At 29.8% G+C, this 19285-nt stretch overlaps 4 protein-coding genes across 4 annotated transcripts; all 4 read left to right on the forward strand.

Annotated features, from left to right (window-relative positions):
* Positions 1 to 4635: 4635 nt before the first annotated feature.
* LOC112524915 lies at positions 4636 to 5327 on the forward strand. The gene has a single exon (XM_025134862.1). The coding sequence runs from the start codon at positions 4696 to 4698 to the stop codon at positions 5053 to 5055; it is 360 nt and encodes a 119-aa protein (XP_024990630.1). The 5' UTR covers positions 4636 to 4695; the 3' UTR covers positions 5056 to 5327.
* Positions 5328 to 9295: 3968 nt separating this feature from the next.
* On the forward strand, positions 9296 to 9664 carry LOC112518195. Its single transcript, XM_025125847.1, has one exon. The coding sequence runs from the start codon at positions 9296 to 9298 to the stop codon at positions 9662 to 9664; it is 369 nt and encodes a 122-aa protein (XP_024981615.1).
* A 3192-nt stretch (positions 9665 to 12856) lies between these two features.
* On the forward strand, positions 12857 to 13207 carry LOC112518277. The gene has a single exon (XM_025125950.1). It carries the CDS (start codon positions 12857 to 12859, stop codon positions 13205 to 13207), a length of 351 nt encoding a protein of 116 aa, XP_024981718.1.
* A 3562-nt stretch (positions 13208 to 16769) lies between these two features.
* Positions 16770 to 17132, forward strand: LOC112518358. The gene has a single exon (XM_025126059.1). The coding sequence runs from the start codon at positions 16770 to 16772 to the stop codon at positions 17130 to 17132; it is 363 nt and encodes a 120-aa protein (XP_024981827.1).
* Positions 17133 to 19285: the final 2153 nt, after the last annotated feature.

Below are 19285 nucleotides of genomic sequence, written 5' to 3' on the forward strand. Positions count from 1 at the left end.
AAATGATGCCTTTATGTTGTTCCCTTCGTTTTAGCCGCCGTTCTTTCTTACTTTATCTCTTTTCTCTGTTCGCTTGTATTTTTACACAACTAATCTCATATATGATTTTTCATCATATTCTTTCATAATAAATTTAAAATACAAATCCTTACAACATTAAATTTAAAAAAAAAAAAGTTTGTCCTAAATCAAACAAAAAGTTGTATGTGAGACATTTTGGTTTGTTTTTAAAATTGACTTATCTGGTTTCTAACATAAGTATGAGATAGAAACTTGTATTTTCATTAATGACCAAAAGAGACTCTACAACTTATTTATAAGATGTTAAGATGAGAAAAGTAGCTACCAACAAACTTTACAAAAACCACAAAGGTTGTGGCGTAGTGGTTGAGGTTCTAAGAAATGAGGTGAAATATCTCATTTGATCAGGGTTGGATTTCAAGCATATACAACAATTGTGGTCACTGTGTTTATCAAAGCTGATTTCTTCCGGTCATAATATGCGAAGATTAGTCCAAGCATAGACTGCGACACCCTTAAAAAAAACAAACTTTACAAAACCAATTTAACAAAGTAAACAACTTAAAAGCTGACAGACGATGGTTTGTTTCTTCGATTTCCAAGATATCAACGAGTCTTCGAGAAAAGCACAAAAACCTGTGATAGAACGTCGACTGTCCACACAATCATCCGAGTCGGAATCACATAATACTCGCACCTGTAAAGTAGAAGCTGCAGACATAAATACAGTTTGACCCTACAGTCCTACTTGTTCTTGAGATATTTGACCGCCGCAAAAAAGTGAGCATACCGAGGATAAGCCATGTATTCAACAAGTTTATGCACGACAAACGATATGTCTGAGCATGTGATTGTAAGATACGTAAGACATCTATAGAGAGAAGGATCATCGAGAGGGTCACCATCTGTAGATGACAAGTTAACATTCATGGGCTCACGGGAGTAGTTGTTGGTTTAGCGACTAAAAACCCGGTTTCTTCACAAGTTGCAAGGGCGTAGTTTCTTTGCGAGATGAAAATATCGACAGTTGAGCAAGTAATTTCAAGTCCAAGTAAATATTTCAAAGGACCTAAATCCTTTAGCTTGAAAGCATTATTTAGGAGCCGTTTATCAAACACTTACCCGGTAAGTGCTTACCGATAAAATTTAACACTACCACTTACTTACCGGATAAGACTTTAGTCCACCGAAACTTTACCGTATGCAACAATTTACTCAGTAAGCGCTTACCATGGTAAGATTCGTCATCCTCACTTGTCAGGTAAGATTCTTGGTCCTTACCATATTCATCCAGTAAGGTAATATGACTTGATAAGATCTTACTCGGGTAAATGTTTGGTAAACGGCACTTGGTTTTGTTTAACTTGAGAAACAATAGAGGATGATGGTCCTGATATGATTATGTCATCGATATAAACAGGAATGACCACATAATTTCTCCCTTCGCCTTTAAACAACATTGAATGGTCAGACTTGGCAACTCCTCCCCCCTTTCCTCTTTCTTTAACCACCTGAGCCGAAGACCCACAAACCTGAATTTCCTCTAGTCCTATGTTCTTCCTTCCATCTTCAATGTCACATTCGTATATAAACTCGTACAAAAATACCAAAATAGCACTCAACCGATGACACCACTACAATGATGCTAGGACTAAGAACCATTTTCAAACCAAAATACATACCACGATGAATATTATTTACATTTTTTAAAGTTTAGGGATCACTTTCGGGTTTTTCGCCATCTCTAGGGACCAAAAAACAGAGTTTACTAATTAATCTATATATATCTATATAAAGCAAAATCTTTGAAAGATGGAAGACATCTCCAAATCATGATATTGCATCCTTATTTATTTCTTAATTTATGTTTTTTTTTCTTTTCTTTCTTCGGAACCATTTTTTTAATTTATTTATTACCTACTAATTGTCTTAATTTATTAATTATCCATTAATTGTCTTAATTTATTAATTAAGACATTAATTTTCTTCACTTATTGGTACCGTTTATGTCAGTTTCATTTTTTGTCCATAAACCAATTGTCTTAATTTATTAATCATCCATTAGTTGTATTAATTTATTAATTAAGACAAGACGTTAAATGTTTTAACTTATTATTAACCTGCTACATACAATTATCTTCTTTATCGTCGTCTTTTCTTCTCCGAACACATGATTTAGCTTCGTCTATAACCTAATTCATTGTCAAGATTCATGTGAGAAATCATATATAAAGGAACCATGTAAGGGTTGTGGCCTCTTCTCAAAGCTAGAAAGTTCTTTATTTTTTTTCCTCATTTTTCTCAAGCTTCTCTCACTTCAATATTTATTTTTGATTTTTGATATTCACATTTAAGATTCTTTAATTAGGTTACTTCAACCTATTCATGTTCTCTCTAATAAATGCTCTTTTAATTTTCATTATTTCTCTCTATTCGATTATAATTTTTGATCTTTTCTTCATGGTACACCTCTATGATAATCTCTCAATTCTTCCTCTCTATTCAATTATAATTTTGTGGAGACGATTTGCATTTCTGTTGATTTGAGGCGTCATTCAATAAAACAAATCATAGTATGAGTTTTTTTACTTATGTAATTTCATCTTTTAGTCGGAGACATTCACACTAAAGTTGGAATTATGTATGCATATGAAATATTTTTTGTGTGTAGACAAACAAATATGAATCATTTGATGAAATAAAGTAACATTTTTTAAGCATAATAATCTCCCTTAATTTCTCAATTCCTCCTCTCTATTCAGTTTCTGTGGAGATGATTTGCATTTTGTTGATTTGAGACGTCATTCAAGCAGACAAATATAATATGCGTTTTTGTTGATGTAAGTATAGTATCTCGTCTTTTAATTGGAGACATTCACACTAAAAATGGAGTTATGCAAGCATATGAATCATTTTTTTATGTGTGGATAAAGTAACATATGAATCATTGATGAAATAAAATAACATTTTTTAAGCATATGTAGAACATAAAAAAATAAGTATCTTTTGGTTTGTTTATCCATGAACTTGATAAAAGTTATATTTTAATATTTATGCATTGATGCTAGAAGAGTGTATCAAGAAAGATGGGTTATGATTTTTTTAGATGGGTAATCTTTTATATGGTTTTCAAGATATTGATATTGATCGGTCTATTGCGATTTTTCCTTCTTTAGCATTGAGCTTGAAAATTATTTTCTAATATTTTAATTTTTAATCTTACTCTCTATTATTTTTGTAAGGAGTGTATTATGAATGGAAAGGGAAATATTCACTTATATATATTTGATAAGGATGTTAGTTTTTCCGTTATCTACAAGTAGATGAACAACATTGTACATACCGGTAGATCATGTAAATGATATCAATTTAACTTAGTTCGCCTAAAAGAATGCGTCTCATCAATACTTATAGTTTGAGATCATTTTATTATAACATATAAAATATTTTTTTTATCAACATTTGCTCATTTTTTTGAGTTTTTTTACCTAGCAAAAAGTTGCAACGAAAAAAGTAGTGAAATAATGTCAGACAACAACCTGTAAGTAGTTTCATAAACCCACTTTGAGCTCATACAACAATAAAACCTAAGAAGTCAATTCTATTTGATGGATGCATGGTACCTCCTTCTATGCCGAATAGATATCAAACTATTTTTTAATCTAAACATATATAAAATTTATCTTTTAATCTTTTTAATCAATCATGTCTACAACGGGCATTAAGGTAGAGAATGAGTATGTAATTTACACTCAATTATCACCAACTACTATTGGAACCATATTTCCACTGACAACCAACAAGAGTCAAAACTTTTGATGGCTTACACCTCCTAAAACATGTATTTACATGTATGTCATTACATTTATTAACATTTCACAATATCCTATAACTACTTATGAATACATATTACACGTATCTCTCCACACATAATAGTCGCATATTGTTGACTTTTGGGTCACGCTTGCTTGAACTACTAACCATATAATTAATGCTGATAAACATATTCATCATCAATCAAACTAACAATGCATAAATTATTCACGCTCTCATCGTTATTATTACTCATTTTATTTAATTTTACAATTTTATTTCTAAACAAATCTCTCTCTCTCTCTCTCTATATATATATATATATTATAATTTCACTAACTAGATTTTATCACTTTTCGAATTATTTTAATATTATTTGTTTATGATTCTATTAACAACTAACATATATTTATATAGACAATATTCAAATCATTAATCAAAATACTAATGCTATGCAGTTCCTACATTAGTTAAGTAAATTAGATAATAAACTTGTGGTTGAACTAAAATGAATCGATTTTTAACCATAACTCTTATAATTAATATTTTTGTAAAGTAAAAGAAAATTGAAAAGTGAAAAAAAATATGAAAGCATGTGATATAACAAAAAGTTACAGTGGTAACACATTTGTAACATGTTTGACATTTTTCACATTTTAATAAATATCTTCGTAAAATCAATCATTATTTTAATATATAAAAAAGATTTATTTTTTGATGAGATCACCGCCTACCATCGAAGACCACTCCGAGTGGGTTTGAAAATAATATGTGGACGCCTATAATATATAAATCCTTCAATCTTCCAAGCCTTCATCGTTCAAACTCAATCCCCCTGTATCTACCTACAATTCCGACGCCATGTTTAGAGCACTAAGCACAAGGAAAGGTCGCCGAGAAGGATACGACCAATTGATCAGCGAATCCACCAAAGACGATCTCTTGTCCGACCCTAAGATGTTCAGATCCACCACGTTGCCTGCCAATTTCTACGGCGATTCGCCGGTGAAGCTTGTTTGGGAACCAAAAATTCCGGTGAAGGTAGATGTGATAGAAAAGCAAGTGAAGAAGGTGAGCAAGGTTCATCCGTTGTTCAGCTTATTCGAGAGGAAGAGCCGAAAGAAGAAGGCAACGGCTAAACCAGAGTTCTCAAGGTACATGCAGTATCTCAAGGAAGGAGGTTTTTGGGATGCTGATTCATCTAAGCCTGTTATCTACTAACAGATTTATTTCAATCAAATAATAAACCCCTCGAAATCAGAAGATGACTGGATGGATGCCTAACATTGTAATTAAAGTTGTTGCAATCTATATATCCTTATACACCAATTTTTCCATTGAATTTTATACATCTTAATTAGGGCTTGTGAATACACGGTGTACCATTGGAATAGACCATTCCTATACAGTATCATATATCTATTCTTACACATCAAATCGATCTACATATGCAAATCGGATTTTTTTCTACTCAGTTGCAATTACTTGGAAAATTTCTGTTTGGATCTAGGGATGTTTTCTTCTAGATCATTTCCTAAACTATAGAGATTGTTGTATACATGTCTAGTTAATTTTTCTTGACGAATCCAGAAAAATTAATGCACTTGCTATAATCGATCACAGTCATTTGGATAAACTATTTAACAGATGATGTGAGAAAGGTTCTATGATTAAGGGGTGTTTGGGTTTGTTTATAAAAACAACTTATTGATTTATTCCGGTGTGACACAAGTAATAAGCACTTTTGAGTGTTTCGATAAACAACTTATATCGGTATCAAACCGGTAATAAGAAGTTTTTAAAGAAGTTAAACATTTCTGACTTATAATAAGTTAAACAATGCTTTTATAGAACAACATAAGTTGTTTCAAATAAGCAATCTTAAACGTCCTCTTAATTGGATTTATTAAACTGATTTTTTGAGATGGGGGTCGGTGCGGATTTATGGTCTTTTAAATGAAAGAAATACAACATTAAAGTAGAAGAAATTAGCAAACTTTAGAGGCCCCTACAAAATGAAAACATATTTTCAACTGAAAATTTAATTACAGGAAATGTGACCGTTATGAAAAGATTGGCTTTTTTGTAAGAGAAAATGAAATAACAAGTTCTATTCAACTTTATCAATGTGTGACTATAAGATTGTGTGAAATTAACAAAGTCAACATCTTTTTTATAGGCAAGAAGATATTTTTTTATAGTATCATACGTAGCCTGTTTTTGATCAATAAAATCAAATATAAGTTCGACTCTCTTTTAATTTTTATTTTTTTTCTTATATTTATCTGGGTCGTAGTGACCAAGCTTGGACAACTGTTTATTAAAAATATAGATTTGTACAAAGTCGTAAAACCGTGTATTAGATATAAAAAGTAGGAGTTTTGTCATTTTGAAGGTTTTAAATGATTCTTAATTAAGAGTATGATGGATCTTTGTTTTTGTTTTTATCGTTAATTATAGGAAGCCTTTCGGTCAATTGAATTTAAAAAGTAGTATGATTATGTTGCATATTAGTTTATTTCTCTGGTTATAGAAAAAGATATTAAATTAACTTTTTTTAAGATAAAATCAATAATTATAATTATAAATATAAAAAGAAAAAGTTTGTTTTTTAGCATATGCGAAAAGATTCGTATAACCAAGGCTCTAAATGACGTGAGGTATGACGTTGCGTTGTAGCAAGATCAAATCTCAAATCTTGCGATTTAAGTGAATCCATGACGTTTTTCAAAGCGTGCCCTAAGTAAACATATATATACATATACGCCCATGCTTGTGTGTATTAGTATTTTGAATACAACTATAAAACAATGAAAATTAATATAAAATAATAAAACTAAAAGAGAAAAAAGAACCGTGGATATCAAATATAAAGCTCATAAAAAATGATATCAAGAGTGCAAATCGGGATTAGATCTCTTAAATATTTACTCACTACTTTATTCAATTTTCAAAAAGCTCTTGTTCGACTTTTCATGTACAGGAATTTGAGAAAGTATTAAGTTTTTAGTTTTCTTTTTATGTTTATTTAAGTTATATAAACACCAAAATAACATGTCGTAATGTGTTACAAATCTCGTTCATAATTATCATCTATCCCTCAAGTTATATATTGAATTAACACCACATCTTACAAAATAACGTGTCGTAACGTGTTACAATGTAAGCCAAACTTTAGAGTGGAGCGATAGGGGTTAACGAGGCAACGAACCCAAACCTCGATGTCGTGACGTGCCATAACGAGTTATTTAGAATCATGGTATATACATTTAGACAAAAGATCGTGTGAGAATTGAAGTTAAGGTGAGAAGCGTGAGAACAAAACATTATATACATTAATATACCTTTAACTATATTTGTGTACCTATTTTCATCATCATGACCGAAACTTTAACAAATTCAAAAATGTTAAAATGATTAAATGTGTGAAAGTGACTTAGAAGTGAAGATAAAGACAATTGAAGGTCATTTAGACATTGTTTGGCAAACATAACCTAGCTTATAAGATGCCTTATTTTTTCCAGCAATCGTTTGGATGCAAATAAACTAGTTTATAAGTTAGTTCATTGATAAGCTACTTAAAGTAGCTTATGAGGAGTTTCTTAACATTTTTTTTAATTATAACCTTGATTAAGATTAATTACTAATAATAATTATAAATAACTATTAATTATTAATAAGTATTAACTACTAATTATAAATATTAATTATTCAAAATATTAATTTATAGTAAGTAAATTTATTAGTTAATTTTAATTATACATTATTAATTAATTTTAATTATACAATAGAAATTAATAATAATTTTAATTATTTATAAATGTATTAATTATATCAATTATTCCTTTAATTGTTATTCAATATATTCAAATATCAAAAAGCAAATATAATAATTTAAAAATGTTTATATAAGTTATATAAAAAATTACAGTTATACTTATTTTATTTCAAAGATAATTAAAATATGCTAAATGCTTTCAATAAAATATTTAATTTAATTATTAATTATATTTTTAAGAAAAGATTAACTAATTAATATATGCGAGGTTGTCAAATTTTATTGTTATTCATATTATACTATAAGGGTACTCGTGCAATGCAGCGAGATACATCTCGATTTTAATATTTTTGTTTTATTCATTGTCTCTGTCGATATAATACGTTTTTATGCAGTTTTGAGAAACGATAATGTTTTCATTTTTGAATAAAATATAAATTTGAAATATATATATCGATATTAGTATCAAATTAATTATTTAAAATTTTTTAAAAAAATATTGATATCAGTACCATACTAACTATTTAATTTCTCGTTTTTCTGTATATTTCTTTAATTCATTTTTTTTATTTTTTGTTTAATAATATTATTTTTTATAAAGATAATATTTAAGTATTTTGTTAGATTTCAATGATTATCCTAATTATATTTTTGATTTTTTATATTTTTTATATTTAAAATGAGATGTTTATTTTTTATTTGATTATGTTTATCTGCAGTTAGTTACACAAATTCAAACATTAAGCTTTAGTAAGTTGTACTTACGCTCAATTTACTTGTAGTCTTGGATTTTAAGTAATATGCATCAATAAACAGTACTTCATGCATACAAAATAGTTTTTAAGTGTTTTTCTCGAATGCTTTATAATATAGTATAGATGTGATAACTATTTAAAATCATAAATTAATATAATTTTTTCTATAATTTGTTTTAACAAATTCAAAATTTATATTAAATATAATAATTAATTTAAATTCTTTCAGTTAATATATTATATTATTTAATTTCTTGTCTGTATTAATCATCACATTATATTATTAGAAATCTATTTGAATTATATTATGAAATATTTGTAATTGACTATTTTTTCAAGATATTCTTTTTGGTCATTTTATATGCTTATAAGTTAGTTTTTGTCAAACATAATTGATCAAAAAGTTTAGAATTACTCTCACCGTTCTAAACACAACCTTTATTCTCACACAATCAATCATTTACCAAAACTCTTTAGCATTACTCTCACCGTTACACACTAGTTTTCTTCGTATTAAATAAAAAACATATGAAAGCATGGTCATATATTTTGTTTCAGTTTCATTTAAATATTTAAAGGAACCATTACAAGTTATCGGTTGCTTGGGAGACCAATTAAACATATCATACAAAATATATTTAAATCTAGCAATTTGCTTACATGTTAACAAATATATATCATATGGGAGACCAAATATTATATCATATGAATTTATAATGAAGACCTCATAGTTTAAGAAAGTTGACCATCAAAGCCTCTTTCTACGAAAGTCACTCGCTGCCTACCACACAAGACCATCTCCACAAAATCCCAATGCCTTTCAAAACTACTTGGAAGCCTATAAAACCTTCAATCTTCCACGCATTTATTATTCAAACTCAACCCACACATCATATCATCTATCTACGTTCAATTTCATTCAGGAGTCATGTTTAGAGCACTCAGCACCAGAAAAGGTCTTCGAGGAGGATATGCCCAATTGATCAGCGAATGCGAGTCCACCGTCGACCATTTCGTATCATCCGATGCTAAGATGATCAGATCCACCACTTTGCCTGCCAATTTCTACGGTGATTCGCCGGTGAAGCTTGTGTGGCAACCCAAAATTCCGGTGAAGGTAGATGTGATAGAAAAGCAAGTGAAGAAGGTGAGCAAGGTTCATCCATTGTTCAGCTTATTYGAGAGGAGGAGCCGGAAGAAGAAGGCGACGGCTAAACCAGAGTTCTCAAGGTATATGCAATACCTGAAGGAAGGAGGATTTTGGGATTCCAATTCATCTAAACCGGTTATCTACTAATAACCCATTTATTTGAATTGAAGTCGGAAGATCGAGAATCAGTATTATTATAACACCAATTTTTCCATTGAATTTTATACATATTAGGGCTTGCATACACATGGTATACTTTTGGGATAGGTCATTTCTGTACAATATCATTCTGAAATAATCATAAGAAGGTTCCATAACTTGGATTAATTAATCCGATTTGGTACGTTGAGTTGTGAAATAATCATCATAAAAACGTTCTTAAAACTTTTAATTTATTTAACAGGTCATGTGAAATTGAATTGCGTTTAATAATATTTGACAAACGTGCATGGAATAAAGGCCCCTACAAAAGACATGGGTTGAAAATTTGGTTACATGAAATGTGACTATTGGAGTGCTAAAAGAAAATGAATAGAGGAATACTTTAAAAAAAAAAATTAAACGATGACACTATTTAACTATAAGAAAAAAAATCTATAGAATTATTTTTATAAAATTATTATAGATGTGTTGGCTGGTTACTTGTCTTTGCACAAAAAAAACTTGTGTTGAATTATGTCCTCGAGTTTAAAAAAAAAAATAAAGTATATAAAAAATATGAAATTAAGCTAAAAAGTAAGAAATTTGATAAAAACATACTCAAAACCAAGCCTTTTTGTACAAAATCCAACAACATTAACCAATGCTACCATTAGAAACTTGCGTCATTAGTTTAGTTTTATAGAAATAAAGAACACCTTATAAGAAGAAATGGTGAGTCGGTGACACTATCAAGAAACGTAAGTTTTTTCAATCACGACCAAATTGTGAAGCGATGGCCTATGTCACTGCACTCCACTATGTAGGTTTGCCCTTGACAACAAGATATTTTTTTTACTGTATCACGCAAGTGTTTTCGATTTTGATCAATCAAATCAAATATAAAGATTTATGTGTCAGATAGGTTGTTTACAGGGTAGAAATTTTGCTATTTTGAAGGTTTTAGATGGACCATTTTTCTAGGAGCGTTATCTTGTACATGAACCACTATATTCCCACTATATTTATTGTTATACCATTGTGAAAACCACTATAGCAAATCATGAGTATCATTCAAGTTTATAATGGTGATAAGTACTTAGTGGACATTACAAATAGTATCAGAAATCAGAATGACCATCTTTAGAATTATTGTAGATTTAACCAATAGATTCATTTTTTAGGGATAATAAATATGATATTCTACTTAATTCTTCGTATATGTCTGATAAGGATGTCAAAAAATTTAATTGATAACATCCTTCACATACACTATTGGTACGAATTGTGAGCCATTTTACAAGTGCAAGAGATTATGGAGCCAATTTATTGTTTTGGATTTGGATTGTTATGATATGGACAGGTTGATCCAAATTTTTTCCGAACAATAGCATAAAATCATTAGCATCCTATGAAAAACAAAAGTTAATTAAAAAAGATATGTTTAATTAAAAATAACATATAAATGGTCTTTTTGTAACACCCAAGTCGTTTTTTCATTCCTTCTTTATTGTTGTCATAAAAAAAACCAAAAATGTAATGTCATATACTTGACACTACCAATAGTAGGAAATAATTTTCATCCCCGTACCCTCGTCCCAAATATTTCTTTGCTCTGGAATGAAAATTTAAGCTTACGAAAAATAAACCCATTATAGTATATCAAATCTTTTATTTTTAATATTATAAATTACTAATTAATACCTCTAATTAAACACATGTGTTTGCTTTGGCATGGGTGTATGGCTAGTAGGACCGGAGTTTTGAAGTCAAATAATGACTTTCTATACATATTATAAGTAACTCTTAACAATAACATGCGCATAAGAAAGTCTTCTAGATCCAAGGTGACGTCATCTTTTTAAATTTGTCACCCACAACTTAACCTTATAAAAATATAAACTATGTTCTTATTAAACAATTTTTTTATATTTGACTCACTATTAAACATAATTTTTAATAATATTTATTCATATATATATATATTAACAATTGTTTAACAAATAATTTAATAAGTATTATTTATTGCTTACTAATATGCATAATCTTTTAGATTTTAAGTTTATAAATGATTACCATGTATGTACAATTTTTTTTAACTTTTAAAACTCGATAAATTAACCAATAAATATATTGTTTAAATACTATATAATTATTGAATCATAACATAAGGTTTCATTATTATTTTTGTCCAAAAAAACACTTAATCATTAAAATTAAAACAAATTATATCTTTATTTTAAATCTAAACTTTTTAAATTATAATATAATTTAGAATTAAATAAATTAAACCAATAACGAAAAAATTAATCTTTAATTTGACAAAATTACACAAACATGGATATTTTTTGGGTTTTCCACAGGTTTCAAATGTTCAACCATTATATATAGATTTTTTACTTTTTTTAAATACAAATTTTGAATTTTACATATATATATATATATATATATAATATATTGTTTCTTTTAATAATCATGTAAAGTCATATAATTATTTTAATGAGGTAAATGAATAAAAGATAAGTTAAATAAATCAATAACATTTATTTACGATCTTGATGGACTCGAAAGAACAAAGTTTTTTTTTTCTTTTAACCTGGGGTTGGATATCTAATTCGTTATACGAGTCGATTAATTCCAGAGCCAGGACGATCACCTGTTTTGTGGGTAGCCCAAGTCACCGCATTTGAACTTCTATGGTCACAAGATGATTTTTATTCCTTCTTGGATTTGAATCTAAGACCTCCAAACATTTTTGATCTTCGGAATCAAAGCTCAAACCAATTAGACACTACCCTTGCGGTTATTTTTAACTTTTTATTCCCATTTTCATAACACAAACCCAACAAGTGTATGAAAGATGCCAAAGCTAACAACTACAATGGTCATACATTTGGTTCCACTTAAATAAATGTCTTTAATTTTTACATGTTAATGAATAGATTAAATACAAGACAAAAATATTGCATCAATTTATAATTTGTTGAAGAAAAGTTGACTATATCAAACCCCCCTTTCTAGGAAAGTCATTGGGATTGAATCATTGAATTGGCCGCCTACTACACATCACCATCTCAACCAATTCCTAATGGCTTTCAAAAGCATTTCCATGCCCATAAAACCTTCAATCTTCCTACGCATTTATCATTCAAACTCAATCCACACATCTACATTAATAATTGAGGAGCCATGTTTAGAGCAATGAGCACAAGGAAAGGTCTCCGAGGAGGATACGCTCAATTGATCAACGAATCCACCGTCGACCATCTCTTATCATCAGACGATAAAATGATAAGATCCACCACTTTGCTTGCCAATTTCTATGGCGATTCACCGGTGAAGCTTGTGTGGGAACCCAAAATTCTGGTGAAGGTAGATGTGATAGAAAAGCAAGTGAAGAAGGTGAGCAAGGTTCATCCATTGTTCAGCTTATTTGAGAGGAGGAGCCGGAAGAAGAAGGCGATGGCTAAACCAGAGTTCTCAAGGTACATGCAATACCTCAAGGAAGGAGGATTTTGGGATTCCAATTCATCTAAACCGGTTATCTACTAATAACTGATTTGTTTCAATCAAAATCGGAAGATCGAGTGGGTGCATGCATATATTAACATTGTAATTAAACAATGTAACCACGTTTTTCTCATATTCCAACCAACTATAATTGGTACATAAAATGTTATATCATGCACCAATCAATTATATTTGGTACCAAGTTTTTTCGGTTGATACATATTGATATCAATTTTATACCAATTGATTGCAAAAGTTAAAATCCAAGTTATAATGTTTAAAAATCAAACAACAAAAAGGTTAAAGTTATAATGTTTAATATCAATTATATACCAATATGTGCTCATTAAGTTTTTATTTTGAAAAGCAAATATATAAAAAAGAAACAGAAATAAGACAAACAAAGAAAGAAATTTGCGAGGGTAAGATCGTCAAGCAACCAAGGCTACTGAAAAACCGAAGCTAATAAAAACGACCTAACAACAAAGGAGAGCGGCGCACGAACAGGAGACGCATCAAAACACAAAAAACATTATATCAAAAAATAGCGGCGGCCAGATAATTTTTCCAAATCTCCCACGAAATCAGAAAAGATGAGCATCTAGACGAGACCCGACCAAAGGACCTTGAAAGAATATTACCAAAGAGATCAGTGGTATAAGGACCACGCCATAGAAAACACGAGAGTTTCTATTCCACCAAAGGAAATAAATCGTATTTCATATTACTGCTTTAAAAGCACCGGGAACTTGATTGGCGCCGTTGAAATTAATCATATAGGAAGTCTGTAATTGCCATTCCACCCCTTGAAGATGTGTTCCAGAAAGGCATGCACCTGAGAGCAACCAACAAAACAATGATCAACCGATTCGGTACATTTTTTGCATATCGTGCAAAGAGTTGAGTGAAGTTCTATTCCTTTTTTGTCCAATTAATGAAACATTGGGATTCTCTTTTGCAACACTCGCCAAATAAAAATGTTTATCTTCCTTGGAATAAATTTGTTCCACCTTGTTGGGATGTCCGCATTTGACGACCAAAGAATTTCGAGGTCCAACAAGTTTATGAGAAGATAAACTTTGAACACTCCACCTTCATGCATAAACCAACAAGCAGTGCTTGGTCAACAAGATTAAAAGACATTTTGCAACACTTAGTATGGTTGGACTTTTTGTTGTGACTTAGGTCTAAGCCTAAGCTTACTAAGACCAGGTTCTTCCGCGTCAGACGATAACATTTTATACATATTTTAACCGAACTTATGAAAACCTTAAATTTATATCCAAAATTATATCATGTGTTTGAATTGGTCACACACAAGTTATATAATCTTATACAAAATGTAAACTTAAGAAACCTAAATGTCTTATTAAACATATAACCATCATTTTCAATCTTTTGTCTATTGTTTTAGATCAATGCAATGCCACCAAATACAAAATATTATAATTGTGTTTTAGTTAAAGATTTAGAGATATTTGACTAACAATTAAATATTTTTTTATATATAATTATTTGTTGAGTTATATTACTTATTTATATTATATTATAAATTGCTTAGATAAAAGTTTTAAAAATAATTTAATAAACACTGCTTAATGATATATAATCCCTTAAATTTCAAATTTACAAATAATTATGACACAAGTATAGTTTTTCAAATTTTTTGAAATTTATAGAACTGACTACTAATTACGTTTAAATACAAGATAAGTATTGAATCATAATATAATATTTCATTATTATCTTTATTAAAAAAAATAACTCAATTATAAAAATTATAATAAATTTTGAAATAAATAAATTATACCAAAAGGAGAGTTTTTTAATATTTAATTTGACATAAATAATCTAGTTTTTTGTTTTATCATGTTTCAGGTTAGCAAGACATGTTCATCCATCATTTGTGATTTTTATTTATTCAATAAGTTTTGAACTTTTTTTAGTAAGAAATGGTATTGATTTTCCGTTGTGGTTTACATAGAATCTTTCCATTTTGTTCCATTGTCTGAGTATACAACTGGTTTAATAAAAATGTAATTTAGATTTGTAATTCATCATATAAGAACTCTTTTATTAAACCAAGCCACATGGAACCCGCTTACCAGAACACCAATATGAGGGAGGTGGGGAATCAAATTCGAGACGTGTCTTGTATTTAAGTGAAGTCGTTTCGTTCATTTACCAGCTGGGCTATATGCTGGAGACTAAAGTTAATCGATTATTAACCAACATAACTGTAATGTAACACACACACACACACACACTAGTTTCTTGTCTTTCTATGTATCCATCAATCATTTAAATCATATTATTATTTTAATGATGATAAGCAAATAAAATATAATTAAATTTAAAAAAAATCAAAAATATTGAATATTGAGCTCGTTTTGAAGGCATCAATGAGACCTCTCTGACGATGTAATTTGTAATAGAAATATGTATTTTAATGTATCTTAACTAATAATTAATTAATATGATAAGAGTATAAAATAAAAATCAAAAAAAAAAAAAAAAGGAAAGTAAATTAAAGTCACAAAAGCAAAAGCGTAGCTGATGCCTGATTTCCAACCACGATTCTCAAGTTTATTTCTTACAATTTTTATTTAAATTCCATGCTTATGGTTTTGCACTTATATACTTCAAAGTATTTACACTTAGACCCTATATTTTTATGGTTTCACGGGTAACCATCCACCAAAAGATAGGTCCGCTTCTGATTGGCATGAAGACGGTCCTATTCTATATCTCTATAACTAGCGTTGAACATGGTATGATATCATGTTTTTTCTCTGTACGAATCAACTATAATTGTTATATACCGTATACTAGTCAATTATAATTAGTACAAGTTTTTACGGTTAGCATATATTGATATCGGTTATATATCAACATTAAAAGAGTTGGAGTTAGTCCATAGTTCAAAAACTAATAACAACATTTAAACATGGGGTCTGTTTGATGAGATCATCACAAACCAACAATACCCAATGTTTGACAAGATTATGTATTAAATCATTAATTAATAACTAAGAAATAAATTATTTAATAAAGTCGGTACAATTAGTAACCAACATACTTGTAATGTTGTTACATACTAATTTTCTGAACAAAAATATGTCGTTCTCAATTTTTCAGTCTCTTTTATAGCCATCAATCATGAAAAATCATACCATTATTTTCATGACGACAATAGAAAAATAAAATAAAACAATAACGTACATTTACGTGATTAAAAAAAAACAAATTTGGAGTTAACAAATATTTATTTCCATTTTTAAAATATTAATAGGGGAAAATATAACAAAGATACCAAACCGAACACACGGCTACAAATACAATGGTCATGAATTTGGTTCCACTTAAAAAACATAAAATGGCATGTTTTAAATTTTGTATGAATTTATAATTAAGACCGCATAGTTTAAGAAAAGTTGACCATCAAAGCCTGTTTCTAGGAAAGTCACTGGGCCTACCACACAAGACCATCTGAACAGATTCCCCGTGGGTTTCCAAAATATTTCAATGCCTATAAATCCTTCAATCTTCCACGCATTTATCATTCAAACTCAATCCACACATCTACATTAATAACTCAGGAGCCATGTTTAGAGCACTCAGCACAAGAAAAGGTCTCCGAGGAGGATACGCCCAATTGATCAACGAATCTACCGTCGACCATCTCTTATCATCGGATGCTAAAATCATCAGATCCACCACTTTGCCTGCCAATTTCTACGGTGATTCGCCCGTGAAGCTTGTGTGGGAACCAAAAATTCCGGTGAAGGTAGATGTGATAGAAAAGCAAGTGAAGAAGGTGAGCAAGGTTCATCCGTTGTTCAGTTTATTCGAGAGGAGGAGTCGGAAGAAGAAGGCGACGGCTAAACCGGAGTTCTCAAGGTATATGCAATACCTCAAGGAAGGAGGATTTTGGGATTCCAATTCATCAAAACCGGTTATCTACTAATTGATTTATATATTCCGATTCATCTGAAGATTTATCATTGTAATTAAAGTTGTTGCAATCAATTACATTTATACAAAATAATTCCATTGAATTTTATACATCTTAATTAGGGCTTGTGACTATACCATTGGAGTATATAGCCATTCTTATACAATATCATATACATACATACATATATCTAGACACTTGTTTAATAAACCACTTTATATATATTAAGCATTTACCAAAGAGTCATGTATATCAAATCAAATTGGAGTTTAAATATCTTATCCATCACCTAAAAGATAAAATGTATTTATGAATCTTGTCCATGTGTCTTTTGAGATAATAATTGACCGGTCAATTATTATATATTCGTCATATCTGATCCATCATCGACTGAAAAATGAAAACAAAAGCAATCTGATCAGATACATATGTAGCAAGGTGTTATAATTGACAGCCACATGAAAAATAAAAGTTTTGTGATTCGTCTACTAACGTATCTCTAATAACTGACTTGGATATATGAACTAAATATCTTGACATGTGAAAGGTTCGATGACAAGTTAATCATATGAAGTTGTCATTTAGGGGACATTTACTAAACACATACCTTGGTGACCGTTTACCGGTTTAATTATATATCTTACCAGATGAACATAACAAATATCACGAATTTTACCCTCTAAGAGGGAAAATAAGGATCAAGTCTTACACAGTAAAAGAGAATAATGATTTTTATCCAGTAATAAGTGCTTACGGAATTATAAACGTTTATCATCAATCCATTTTTAAGGCAAAAAATGTTACTATGTATGGTAAGCAAGAGTGATGAATCTAGTTAGCAAACGCTTACCGAGTAAACGTTTGATAAACCATAATTAGTAATGTTTTGAGGAGGGGTTGGTTAGGTACGGATTTGTGGTTCTGAATGAAAGAGAAATTGATTGGGGAGTTGTAGTCAAAGGGAGAGTTTTTAAATGAAGCATGGTTGGTGATCCTTTGAATTTGACACAATGGAGCGTCCTCTTTAAGTTATGTTATTTTGAAAGTTTAAAATAATGTGATAAGGATAAAGTTTTTTGTCTGTGTTGTTAAAGGAATCTTTCCATTAGTTTCATACCGTAGTTAACAAGAAAACCATGTATTTATAAACACTGGTTAAAGGTAGGTACTGACAACTAACACTGACACGTATCTTAGAAGATGGTAAGAAAAAGAAGAAAGTCTAATCGATATCTTAAGTTGGCGTTTGTTTGTCATCTTACGACATTTTAAGATTTTTGAGAAGGATTATTGAATTTCATTAAGACAACGTGTTTAAGTTTTCGTTGCATACGTATGTAACATGATATGATATTTATGACATGTTTAATTAAGTTTGTCACTGTCACAGTCACGGGTACGTATTATTATGATTATTAATTTCTCTAGTAGCTAGAATTTACAAGTTCTAAAATCGTACTCCAATTATACTTTTCTTTCTGTTTTTAAATATGCTTTAAACACATGGTCATTTTTCAAATAAAATGAGACATAAATTATGACAAATTAACAAATAAAATAATACAAAAGGCTTGAATTAGTTCGTTTCTTATTGTCTAGTTTATAAAGACATTTTGGAAGTATATCATAGATTCAAATGAAAGACCTATCAGTATAATAAATATAATGCATTTCGTAACTCTATGGTCCCAAACTCAAGCTCACCTAATTGTCCATTATCTTATCTATCTCGGTTCTAATCCATATGTTATCAAAACCCTTGTGATTATGGAGATTTACTTACGATGAATTGAAGCCATCTGTGATAGTCCGGGATGTTAATCGATACATGTAACTGGAATAACGTTATGCCCTCCAAAACTTATTCTTAGGTGCCGTTTACCAAATGCTTACCCGGATAAACGTTTACCAAGTCATTTTACTTTATTGGATGAATATGACAAGGACTAAAAATCTTACCCGGTAAGAGCGAAGGCAAGAATCGAGAGTCTTATCCGGTAAGAGCGAACGATGACTCTTACCATGGTTAGCGCTTACCGGGATAAATTATTGCATACGATGCATTTTAGTGAATAAAATCTTATCCGGTAAGTAAGCGATAATGTTAAATTTTACCGACAAGTGCTTACTGGATAAGTGTTTAGGTAAACGACCCCTTAATATAT

Source organism: Cynara cardunculus (genome assembly GCF_001531365.2).
Source record: "Cynara cardunculus var. scolymus isolate 2C chromosome LG 1, CcrdV1, whole genome shotgun sequence".
Taxonomy (NCBI): domain Eukaryota; kingdom Viridiplantae; phylum Streptophyta; class Magnoliopsida; order Asterales; family Asteraceae; genus Cynara; species Cynara cardunculus.